At 39.9% G+C, this 13,284-nt stretch overlaps 1 protein-coding gene across 5 annotated transcripts in view; it reads left to right on the forward strand.

Annotated features, from left to right (window-relative positions):
* Rbm26 (RNA binding motif protein 26) overlaps nt 1-13,284 on the forward strand; it is an 84,880-nt gene that overhangs the window by 18,063 nt on the left and 53,533 nt on the right. For all 5 annotated transcript variants that reach the window (XM_045145059.1, XM_045145057.1, XM_045145060.1 and 2 more), the window contains exons 2-4: nt 8,562-8,680; nt 9,437-9,573; nt 12,804-12,892. In XM_045145059.1, coding sequence (XP_045000994.1) covers nt 8,562-8,680; nt 9,437-9,573; nt 12,804-12,892 — 345 coding nt within the window. The remainder of the gene's footprint in view (nt 1-8,561; nt 8,681-9,436; nt 9,574-12,803; nt 12,893-13,284) is intronic.

The following is a 13,284-nucleotide window of genomic DNA, read 5'->3' on the forward strand; positions in this document are numbered from 1 at the left end:
GCATCTTGGATTAAGTTAATGCTTGGATTTTCTAGCTAGCTGTGTATTCTTAGCTGTATCAATTGATTTGATGTAATATATTTTCAGGGTAGGACCTTAAGGTATTAGGTGTGGCTCTTAAGGCTCTCAGAGTATCTACAAAGATGTTCTTAGGGGTTGAGTTTCCCTGCTATAGGAGTATTCAAGCAGGCTGAGTGGAATAAAATATAGGTAGATTCTAAAATTTAACTAAACACTGTACACATTCAATCAAAAACAGCCCCAAGTATGTATGCAAGAGTAGTTATTATAATGACCAGATCCTCTATCAACAAAGAGGTTTAGATTTCTGGTCTGTTGAGGGATCCAAGTCAGCTTGTGACCAATTGAGACCCTTCCCTGGTGCAATCCCAGTTACCTTGGGTGATTTTGGTCTCAGTCAAGTTGCTGCCTGGGTCGTCGGGCTGCTGTTCTGATTTCTGGAGCTGGGCACTTGCTTTTCCTACGGGGCAAACTGAGCCGCTGCTGCTGCCGCCTCTGCTGCTGCTGTAGCTGCCACTGATGAAGCCACTACTGCTGCTGAAGCTGCTGCTGCTGTGTCCACTGCAGCTGCTCCCCCTGAAGCTGCTGCTGTGGGATCTGCCGCTCCTGGGTCTGCTGCTGCTGGGGCCGCTGGTACCGGTGCTGGAGCCCGTGAAGTTGCTCCCGAACTCTGCTCCTGCTTGGGTCCCGTTGTCAGCCTAAGTTGGTGTGGCTGGTCCTGGGCTGCTGCTCTGTTCGCTGGAGCTGGGCTCAGGCGGTGGGGGAGGGGAGGGAGCCACGGCTGCTCAGGTTGTCTCGCTGCTCCACGTGTTCTTCTACCTCGCGGTCTTCTCCTCCGCTGCTCGCTGCCGCTCTCCCCTCACGTTTCCCGAGTTGCGGAGAGCGCGGTGTGAGGGGAAAATCCCGCACCTGGCTTTTCCTGCGGCTGGAGCAGAGTCTGGCGGTTTTCTGCTGCGCCGCGCCGCGTTTGGCCGAGCTGCCAGAGCCGCTTTTCCCGCCTGTGCAGGCTCTGAATGCTCTATAACTCTTCTACTTCTCCGCTGCCGCTTTAACTCACTTTTTAGTAAAAGTGTGTATTTTGCTTAGTTTTTTTGGTCTTTTTCCCCCCTAGGCTGCTTTGGCGTGGTACCTACGCCGCCATCTTAACCTATAACTGCATTTTTGTCATTGCTTATAATTTAGAAAATCCTGAACATTGTTGTATGAATGCTGACCTGTCAAGTTTTCAGGACAAGCAGAATGTAGCTAATTTCTTTGATGGCATAGAACCAACCATAACTCCCTCTATTGTAGTTCCTGATAGTCTTTGTTCCTCTCTGAAGTCTTATGAACTGAGCATCCACTTACTACATTTTTCTCAGCATTCTTATTTTCCAAGTTCCTATCAGAATATCCCATTAAGCTCAGTTTGTAGTATTCCAGGCCTTTTGCAGGCTAAAGTTTCAAAGATCCATAAAGCCACAGCGGTAAGGCAGTGTGTGGAGGTTCACATTCCCTGGCGGAGCTCCTGAATGGGTTGTGTATCCTGTGGCATGTAAATTGCAGTAGACATCCCCAAATATGGGAGATTCTGGAAACAAGGGCATCTACTGAGGAAAACAACAGATACCTGTGGAGCTGGTTGAATATGAATATGTCACATGTTATAAACTCGTTGAAGTCTGGGTGATATCGTCATAAACCCTAGATGTCTTCCCCTCTTCGAAGGACTATGAATCAGTAGTACAAATGGCCAGTAAGTATGAAACATCCGCAGTAACTACTAGAGAAATGCAAATCAGAATGACCTAGAGCTTCTACCTAACCCTAGTCAGAATATCATCAAAAAAACAGCAAGAAATACTACTGAATATGGGGGAGGGGGTGCAGAGAAGGCACCTTTATATACTCTGGTGGGAATGTAAATCCTGCCACAGTGGAAATCACTATGGAGATGCCTCAAAACCAACACTGGTACTACCATGTGATCATGCTATAACACTCATGGTTGTACCTGAAAGAAGCACAGTGAACAACAAACAGCAAGCTCCCTGCATTCACGATAGTCAAGTTGTGAAATCAGGCTATGTGCCTTTAAGTGGATGAATGAATAAAGAAAATTTGGTAATTTGTTCTTGAACACAATATTGTTAGATATAAAGAACAAAATTATTCAGGAACATGGATGGAACTGAAAGTCATATATTACATTAAATAAGCCAGACTCAGAAAGATAATGATTAAAGTTTTCCCTCATTTTCAGAATCTATATTTAAAAACAAGGGCTGGAGAGATGGCTTAGCGGTTAAGGCATTTGCCTGCGAAGCCAAAGGACCTAGGTTCAATTCCCTAGGACCCATGCAAGCCAGATGCACAAGGTGGCACATGTGTCTGGCGTTTGTTTGCAGTGGCTAGAGGCCCTAGTGTGCCCATTCTCTCTCTTCCCCTTTCTCCTTGCAAATAAACAAAACAAAACATAAAAGTAAAAGCAGACTTCTTGGGAATAAATGGGGCGGTTGGAGTATTGAGGGAGAACAAGAGAGGGCAATGGGAGTGAACGTGATCAAAGTATATATGCAAAAATGCTATAAATAAAATCCACTTTCATACAATTGATATAAAATGTGGATTTTGTGGTGTTTACTTAAATATGTTTGTAATTTTATTTTGTAGGATAAAGTAGGTATGTAATAATCCCCCCCCCCCTTTCATTATAGCTCAGGTTGACTTGGAACTCACTCTATAGCCTTCATAGCCCACTCTGGGCTCAACCTCGTGTAATCCTCATACCTCAGCTTTCTGAGTGCTGGGGAAGTAAAGGGATGTGCCACCACTCCTGGCAAGGGTATAGTAATTCTTAATGAATAACTTTTGTAAGTAAATTATTGTAAGCAATCTATTTTGGCCTTATTTGAACTAAATGACACAACATAATAACCTGTAGTAATTTAAATTTCACAGTGACTGCATTATGTCTGTTGGCATGGTATTTGGGTTTTTGAAAGAGTAATCCTAAATACAGAATATATATTTATGACTTCGATGCAAATTAGATATTTTTCATGAATATAAAATGAAAATTTGGTTGGAACAGAGTACGTATATATCTGTATTGTAGTTATTGAGCTAATGTATTTAAATTTAAATTTTAATTCCTAGTACCACCTCCAGGTCCTCTCTTTTAAGACCTTTGAAAATGGAAGCTTGAGTTAAATTCTGTCAGCTATGTTTTATTGAATTTCTAAAGTATCCAAGAAGCTTCAGTAAAATAATTTTAAAATACTATATTAGGGGGGCTGGGGAAATGGCTTAGCAGTTAAAGCATTTGCCTGCGAAGCCTAAGGACCCTAGTTTGATTCCCCAGGACCCAGGTAAGCCAGATGCACAAGGGGGCATATGTGTCTGGAGTTCATATGCAGTGGCTAGAGGCCCTGGCGTGTTCATTCTCTCTTGATCTCTCTCATAAATAGATAAATAAAATATTTTAAAAAATTACTAGGATGTTATGCTTTCTTTACTGTTTCTCTATTTTGAAAGGCCTGATTTTTAAATTTTTCTTTTATTTATTTGAGAGCAGCAAAGAGGCAGATCGAGAGAGGGAGAGAGAAAGAATGAGGGTGCCAGGGCCTCCAGCCACTGCAAACAAATTCCAGATGTGTGCTCCCCCTTGTGCATCTGGCTAACGTGGGTCCTCGGTAATCGAGCCTTGAACCGGGGTCCTTAGGCTTCATAGGCAAGCGCTTAACCGCCAAGCCATCGCTCCAGCCCAAGGCCTGTATTTTAAGCTAAAGTTAAAATACATGATAATGGTAAGCATGTTAGAGGATTAATTGCAATCTTTATTTCTAGGAGCAGTCTGATTAGTTATTAAACCATTAAGGAAATCTAGTTATTTTCATGGATTTTTTTTTTTTTTTTTTTTTTTTTGGTGATGTTGGGACTTTCTCTACTGCTTTTACTTTTCTAATTTAGTATGTATAGTTCCTTTAAAAGTGAGCTTGAAGCTGGACCATTCCAATTAAACTATTTCTCAAAACATTGCATTCTTTATATGTATGTGTGTGTGTGTGTGTGTGTGTGTGTGTGTGTGTGTAATTTTTTTTTTTTTTTGGTTTTTCGAATTAGTGTTTTACTCTAGTCTAGGCTGACCTGGAATTCACTCTGAATTCTCAGGGTGGCTTTGAACTCATGGTAATCCTCCTACCTCTGCCTCCTGAGTGCTGGGATTAAAGGTGTGCACCACCATGCCTGGCTTAAAATAGTTATTTATTTATTTATTTACTTACATGCAGAGAGAGATGGGGAGGAGAGAAAGATTATGGGCATGTCAGGGCCTCCTGCGGCTGTAAATGAATTCCAGGTGCATGTGCTATTGCATCTGGTTTTACATGCGTACTGGGGAATCAAGCCCAGGTAGTTAGGCTTTGCAGGCAATCTCTTTAGCCCCCAATTCTGGTATTCATGAAGTTTTCTTCTTATACTTTTCAGTAATTGTGTGAATGACTTTATAGTGTTCTAGATAATTTGCCAAGAAATTACTGAAGTAGTTAATTTGAAATCCTTAGTGAGGTAAGGGATTGGAAATTCCTATGTTCCATGCATGTTCACATTGTTACCTGACTGGCATCTTTTCTCTTTTTGTCAGCTAGTTTCACATCTCATACTGTTTGGTTCCCTTGGCCTGAGCTGTAATTTTTCTAAAGAGCCATGAAACATGCATGCACTGCATTCTGAACCCTGTCTAAATTCACATCTTTTTTCTGTTTATTTTAAAGATCATTTCAATAGAATCCTTCCCTGATGAAGTACCTATAGTCATTAATTCTCCCCCCCACCCTTAGTCTCCTTCCCTCTAGTCCTCCCCCCATGCCTCATGCCTTTACCCTGGATTATTATTATTCTGAGAATTTACATATGTGGTAATACAGTATGTGCATACATACATGTATATATGCTCTCTATCCCAGTGCAAATTCCCTAATGACAAGGGCTTTTATTTAAAGTTTATTATTTCTTGATTTATTTGAGAGAGAATGGGAATGCCAGGGCCTCTGATTGCTGCTAAGGAACTTCAGATGCATGTGCTACCTTGTGCATCTGGTTATGTGGATCCTGGGGAATTGAACATGGGTCCTTGGCTTTCCAGGCAAGTATGTTAACCACTAAGTCATTTCTCCAGCTAGGATTTTGTTTTTGTTTCAAGTTTTGTCATCAGGATCTAGAAGTATGGGACAAAGTGAATGCATATCACATATTTAATAAAATGCTTAATAATGAATGCATGCAAATTAGAAATTAGTCACCAAATCCAACCTAATTTTTTTTAATGAAGAACTAAAAGGTCCCTGAGAGAAACAAGCTTCTCATCTAGTGAGTTAAATTTGTGCATGTATTTTCTTCCTCTTGTAATACTATCTGGGCACTTAGACCCAGAAGCCTTTTTTTTTTTTTTTTTTTTTTGCAAGCAGAGAGAAATAGGAGATAGGCAGTGCCTGATAGTGTGCTAGGGCCTCTAGCCACTGCAAGCAGATTCTGCATGCACCACTGTGCATCTGGCTTTATGTGGGTCTGTTTATATATTTGAGAAAAGTGGTACCTAGAATTGTAAGTAGTACTTGTTATTTGCATTGTTCAGCACCCCCGTCCCCCAGATAGTGTCTCAGTGTAGCCCAGGCTGACCTGGAATTCACTATGTATTCTCAGAGTGGCCTCGAATTCATGGCAGACCAATCCTCCTACCTCTGCTTAAAGGTGTGCATCACCACACCCAGCACTTGCATTGTTTTATTTCTAATCCTTTTCTTTTTTATTTTTTTCATTATTTTATTTTATGTTATGTTAATGTTTGAAGTTTCCCCTGAACCTACACTTTCATGTCATTTAACTTACTGTTGACTTAAATACTTGATTGTTTCCCTTCTACTTGCTTTTGTCCAGTGCTATTGGGTAAGTCAAGTCTCCTGTCTTCCTTGCAGTTTTCTTGTTTGTGTTTGTGTCCTGTTTGTTTTTCTGCCCCCAAAACAGTAGTTGGAGTTGAAGGACTGTGGTCAGGGCCATACTTTACTGGCAGTTACTTTTTTGGAGGCAGGGCAGCTATGAAATATTTATGTAACATAAAAGTGGACACAAATGTACACTAGTAATCTGAACTAAGGTTCTCATGCATGCATTTTACATACCTACTGAGCCATCTCCCCAGTCCCTGGAATTTTTTTTTTTTTTTTCTGAGAGAGGGAGAGGAAGGTTATGGGTGCTCTGGGGCCTCCTACCTCTGCAGGTAAGGCCCAGATGCATGCACCACTTGGTGTGACTGGTTTTATGTGAGTCCTGGGACTCAAACCCAGGATGTCAGGCTTTGCAAGGTAATGCCTTTAAATGCTGAGCCATCTCTCTGGCCTTGCTGAAAGTTTGTTTAAATAGCTCTCATGGATCTTTACACCTACTGTTGTACCCACTAACTCCCATTCTGCCACCAACCAGATTATGTTTTATAAAAGCCTTCCACATCTTCAACTCTTTATATACTCAGTTGATATCCAAGACAGTTCCCCCCAACTCACTTCCTGTACTTTATCCTTTCCAGTTTGATTTTCAAAAGACCATTTCAAGACCAGGCGTGGTGGCACACCCCTTTAATCCCAGCACTTGGGAGGCAGAGGTAGGATCACTGTGAGTTCAAGGTCGCCCTGAGACTACATAATGAATTCCAGGTCAGCCTGGGCTAGAGGGAGACCCTACCTCGAAAAACAACCAACCAACCAAAACAACCATTTCATACAGTCTCTACAATTGTCAAAATCCTACACCTATACCTTTCTTTCCATGATCCTTCTAACTCACTGGGTTGGTGAAATCCTAACTTAGAATCAACCCACCAACAGAATTTTTCTGCCTCTCTGGAGTTGCCTCTCTGGAGTTCTGGGATCAAAGGCATGAGCCACCATGTCTGGCCCCAATTGAGACGAGGATCACAATCAAGGTCAGCTTGAGACTACAGAATGAGTTCCAGGTCATGTGCCACCCCGCCTGGCCTTGAAATGGTCTTTTGAAAATCAAACTGGAAAGGATAAAGCACAGGAATGAGGGAGGGAACATGACATGACTGTCTTGGATGTCAACTGAGCATATAAAGAGTTGAAGATGTGGAGGGCTTTTATAAAACATAATCTGGTTGGTGGCAGAATGGGAGTTGGAGGGTATAGCAGTAGGTATTTATGGAAATAAGTAACTTGGACATGTGGTTTCTGGGTACCTTATTTTAAGAGACAATCTAATATAGTGGTTAATGTGGGTTTTGCAGTAGAGCATTTCATTTTAAATATTGGCACATTTACTCACTTGTCCTGGGTAGCCTGCTTGGCTTTTTTTTTTTTTTTTTTCCTCCTGAGCTGAATTTCTTTGTCTATAAAATGAGAGCTGTAATAGTATGTAAAGCTAAAAGCCTACTTCATGGAACACTAGGTTCTGTAGTTAGTTAGTTATTACTATTATTTGGCTTTTGTTTACTTTGAATTGTAAAGTGATCTTTAATTAAGTAGGATACTTTTTGATTAGCTTAAGAACAGTTACTTTGTTCTTTTTTTTGAATTGGAGGAACATGATTTAGGCATCAAAAACATTCCCTTCTGACCTTGTTTCTCCTTCGCTTGGACCTCACTAGCACATCTCTAAACCTGGCCTTCCTATTTTTCAGTCAGACTAGCTGACCAGTGTGCCCCGGCAAGTCTCCTGTGTTAGCCTCCCTCAGCACTGGGGTTACACATACGGATGTGTTGTACAGGAATGCTGGGCATCAAACTCATCTCCTCATGCTTGTGAGTAGGCTATCTGCCCAGACCCAGGTTGTTGTTTTTTGTTTTTTCATAGTAAATGGGTTTTATTAATACAGTTGATATTACTAAGTACATATCTGGCAAAGCTACGTGTATCCAGAAACCAGGAACCCTCAAAAGATAGCAGTACCAAATGGCCAGTCCCAGAGGTACAGCTGACAAGCTCCTAGGGACTCAGGTTGTCTTTTTTTTTTTTTTAATCATGTATCTCTTTTAAGATAATAATTTTGTGTTGTAATTCAAAAGGGTTTCATAATTCCACAGTCAACTCAAGTTTTTTTTTTTCCAGGTCTAGTGTTTTTCTCTACTAGTTTCATGTTTCTCTAGTTCTGTATGTAACATAATATTTACAATAAATTTTGGATCCAAGCTTGTTTTTAAAAGATTGCATACTACTTCTGAATGGTTGGTTGATTCTTTGTAGACTTGAATATATTATCATTATAAAATAAAAGTTCCTAGTACATATGGGTATATATCTATTTTTTAATGGGGTTTAATTTATGTTGTGGTTTTAAGAAATTATGGCTACCTATAGCAGGTAAGACATACTAACAGAAGGGAAACAACATATTTCTTTAAGGCCTTTCATGAGCCAACTGTTTTACATAACTTAACTCTGAACTATTTGTTATAACTTCTAAGTTTGTTTGTTACTTGAATTTCTACAATAGGTAGTTATTTATGGCTGAATTTTCTTCAGTGTTGCTTTTTTTTTTTCTTTCCTAGTTGTGATGCAGATCCATCAGCCTTAGCAAAATACGTTTTGGCTTTGGTAAAGAAAGATAAAAGTGAAAAGGAATTAAAAGCATTATGTATTGATCAGCTTGATGTATTTCTTCAGAAAGGTAAAATATTTGGTTTTAAATATTCTTTTATCTTAATAAGTTATTTAGAATTATTTATCCATAGAATATTAAAGGAACTTAACCTCTAGTTGTAATAAACAGGTTGCTACTAATTGTAATAAAATTATATCCATAGCTGCCTCGTTAATATCCTTATGCTCGTTTCCCTAGATGTATTAAAGATTAAGAAAATGGCATTGTTTGCTTATTTAAAGATAATACTATTTAGAAAACTTCTTGGAATCTTGTGTAGTTATATTGCTTTTCAAATTAAAAAAATTATTTATTTATGGGGGGCTGGAGAATGAGAATGGGTGCACTAGAGCCTGTACACTGCAAAAGAACTCCACATACATGTACCACGTAGTGTATCTTTTTTTGTATGTGTACTGGGGAATTGAACCTGGGTCCTTAGGTTTTGTAGGCAAGTGCCTTAACTGCCGAGCCACCTCTTTGGCCCTGCTTTTCAACATTTTTGTACTTCACCCACATCTAGATAATGATAATATTTGTGTTTATACATTGGGTGTGCTACATGGAGAATAGTCATAACTGACTGGAAGTAACTGGGTGAGAGGCTCTTGCCATTCTAATCTTGTAAGTTGAATGAATCATGAGTACCATGAAACTATGTTTTATCTTAGTATAAGTTTTATATTTATAAAAATCAAGGCATTTCACACCTATTGTGTAGAATAGGGTAAGTAATGTCTAGTTGAATGTCTTTTAATCTGGCTTTTTTGTTTGTACTTTTAGAAACACAAATATTTGTGGAAAAACTTTTTGATGCTGTGAATACCAAGAGTTATCTACCTCCACCAGAGCAGCCATCATCAGGAAGCCTGAAGGTAGAATTTTTTCAGCACCAAGAAAAAGATATAAAAAAAGAGGAGGTAAGAATTTGTGTTCACCTTTATAGATTCTTGAAACATGTACAGGGACTAGTTAGGTTAAGTTTTCTTTCTTTCTTTCTTTCTTTCTTTCTTTCTTTCTTTCTTTCTTTTTTTTTTTTTTTTTTTTGATGTTACGTCTCACTCTAGTTCAGGATGGCCTTGAACTCACGGCAATCCTCCTACCTCTGCCTCCTGAGTGCTGGTATTAAAGGCGTGTGCCGCCACACCTGGCTCTTTTTGCATTTTTTAAGTGGTTTTTTGAGGTAGGAGACGCTCTAGCCCAGGATGACCTGGAATTTAGTCTCAGGCTGGCCTCGAACTCACAGTCACCTTACCTCTGCCTCTGGAGTTCTAGGATTAAAGGTATGTGCCAGCAAGCCTGGCGAGGGTTTTTATTTGGGTATCATCTACCTAATGTAACCAAATCCAGATTATTGAGAGGAAAGCTGGTATTAGTAGAAATAATATTGTTTTCACAAACAGTTTAAGCATTGTGAGCCATTCTTATTAGGGATAGTTAATAGCAAAATCTTAGTGTTACATCTATTGCTGCAGTAATACTTTATCATGGGTCTGGACCAGTTGTGGAAGATTGTCACACCTGAGGTTTCAGAACTATCAAAATGCCATGTGGCATTCTACATTTAAAATGCTGTAGCAGGGGCTTGGGAAGTGGCTTAGTGAGTGGTTAAGGTGTTTGGCTGCGAAGCCTAAGGACCCCAGTTCGATTTCCCAGGACCCACGTAAGCCAGGTGCTCAAGGGGGTGCATGCATCTGGAGTTCGTTTGCAGTGGCTAGTGGCCCTGGCATGCCCATTCTCTCTTTCTCTCTGTTTTCCTCTGTCTCTCTCAAATAAATAAATAAATGAAATAAAAAATAAAATTCTGTGGCAGTATTAAAGTTCCTAGTTCATCATGTGGTATGGAATATTGCTGCCTGTCACTATAAGTTGCTCTCCAGAGGTAAGTAGAGAGAAGTAAGAACACTGGAAGAGTTAAGTGTGGTTTTGTACCTTTAAAACACCAGGACTTGTTAGGGGCTGAGGCAGAAAGATTGCAGGTTTCAGAGATACCTGGACTATATGGCAAGAGTGAGTGTTAACAAAAAGTGCATCAGGGAAATTGTGTTAGGATTCAGATTTTTGTCTAGTTGGGCAGAGAGTTTTGAATGAGTTGAAAAGATTAAAGCACCTGGTTTTAGGGCCTGGAGAGATAGCTTAGCAGTTAAGGTGCATGCCTGCGAAACCTAAGGATCCAGGTTTGATTCTGTAGGTCCCATGTAAGCACATGGCGGTGCATGGTGCATGTGTCTAGAGTTTGTTTGCAGTGGCTAGAGGCCCTGGTGTGCCCATTCTCACTCACTCTCTGTCTCTCTTTCTCTAATAAATAAATAATAAAAATAAATCTTTAAAGAAAAGAAGGGAAGAGTTAAACCATTGAAAGGTTGGCCTTAGCTGGGACATATGGGTATTTTCTGTAGATTTCCTTCATCAGAGAATCTATGTGTAATTTTGATATAAAATCTTAGTTTTAATAACATGAATAATCTTGAACCTGGCATGGTGGCTCTTGTATTCAGGTTTGCATTGCTGGCAGAAAACACCCAACCAAGAGCAGCTTGTGGGAAAAAGAAGGTTTATTTTGGCTTATAGACTCAAGGGGGAAGCTCAGTGGTGGCAGGGGAAAATTATGGCCTGAGCAGGTGGACATCACACTATGGCCAACATCAGATAGACAACAGTAACAGGAGAGTGTGTCAAACACTGGCAAGAGGAAGCTGGCTCTATCACCCATAAGCCTTCCCCCAGCCATACACTGCCTCTAGGAGGCTTTAATTCCCAAATTGCCGTAGGCTGGGGACATGGTATTAAGAACACTTTTATGGGGGATACCTGAATCAGACCACCACAGTGGTACATGCCTTTAATACCAGCATTTGGAGGGGAGCAGGGGTAAAAGGATCATCAAAAGTCCACTGAACTTCAGTGAATGCCAGGTCAGCCTAGGTTAGAGTGGTATCTATCTTGACAACAAACAGACATGTATATTAAGCTCTGACATCTTTACAGAAGTTATTGTCAGTGTTTTCTGAATTTGTTTAACCTCTGTCCTTTCTTTCTAAGCATATACTAATGTCGTGGGAAACAATTCAGAAAATGTAGAATGATGATAGCAGTGTTTCCTATAACTGCTTTCTAGTGGCTATATAAAATCAATGGAGGCTTCATATAAGAAACAGTAATATCTGTCTGACATGATGCTTGGAGAAACGGAAGTATTTCACTAAATGTACTTTCTCAAATACTTTTTTTTTCTTTGTCTTTCGAGGTAGGGTCTCTGTTTAGCCCAGGTTGACCTGGAATTCACTCAGTAGTCTCTGTGGCCTTAAACTCATGGTGATCTTCCTACTTCTGCCTCCCAAATAGTGGTATTAAAGGCATATACCACCATATCTGCCTCAAATACTCTTTTTTTAAATATATATTTTATTTACTTATTTATTTATTTGAGAGAGGGAATGGGTGCACCAGGGCCTCCGGCCACTATAAATAAACTCCAGACACATGCACAACCTTGCTTATCTGGCTTACTTGGGTCCTAGAGAATCAAACTTGGGTCCCACCATGCCTGCCTGAAATACTGTTTTTAAAAAAATATATTTTGTTTACTTATTTGTTTATTTGAGAGAGAGGAAGGGTGGGGAGAATAGGTGCACCAGGGTCTCCAGCCACAATAAATAAACTCCAGACGCATGTACCACCTGTGCATCTGGCTTACTTGGGTCCTAGAGAATTGAACCAGGGTCTTTGGCTTTGCAGGCAAGTGCCTTAGCCACTAAGCCATCTTCTCTAGCCCAAATACTCTTATTTTTAATGACTTGGTTGGTTCTAATGTGTTCTCTTATATTCTTGATGTGAGACTAAATGTATGAAACTGAAATACGAATATAGATTTTGGAAAGAAGGAAGTCTTCCTATTAGAATGAAAATATTGACTCACAGTCTTTTCTTGCCACTGTTATCTAAAGTAAGGATTTGTGACTTTTTTACTAATCACTTTCAGTAGACTGCTATGGTTAAATACTTGAATTTATTAGAGAAATTAATTTTGTTTGAATATTTCTAGATACTTTAGTATATATGCTATGTAAATTTTAATATTAAATCATTGAAATAGTATCATGGCAAGGAATAACTTATTAAAATCATATGAATTTTTTTAAAATACCAGATTACAAAGGAGGAAGAGCGAGAGAAGAAGTTTTCTAGAAGGCTAAATCACAGTCCTCCCCAATCAAGCTCCCGCTACAGAGAAAACAGGTGATTCATTGTACAATCCTCAGTGTCCTTTGTCCTTTCTGTGAACGTGCAAACTAGTTTTCTTTGTTTATGTGTTTATTTCTTCATGTTTTGCTCTCTTTAGCCCAGGCTGACCTGGAATTCACTGTGTAATCTCAGGGTAGTCCTGAACTCAATGGCAATCCTCCTACCTCTGCCTCCCAAGTACTAGGATTAAATGAGAGTGTGCCACCACACCTAGCCCAGTTGATGATTATCATTTTACGTAAGGGCAAATAGTGTTTACTTTCTTGTCTATTTCTTTTCCTTTTTTTTCCCAGGTAGGGTCTCACTCTAGCTCAGGCTGACCTGAAATTCACTATGTGGTCTCAGGGTGGCCTTGAGCTCATGGCCATCCACCTACTACCTTTGCC

Source organism: Jaculus jaculus, chromosome 3 (genome assembly GCF_020740685.1).
Source record: "Jaculus jaculus isolate mJacJac1 chromosome 3, mJacJac1.mat.Y.cur, whole genome shotgun sequence".
Classification (NCBI taxonomy): domain Eukaryota; kingdom Metazoa; phylum Chordata; class Mammalia; order Rodentia; family Dipodidae; genus Jaculus; species Jaculus jaculus.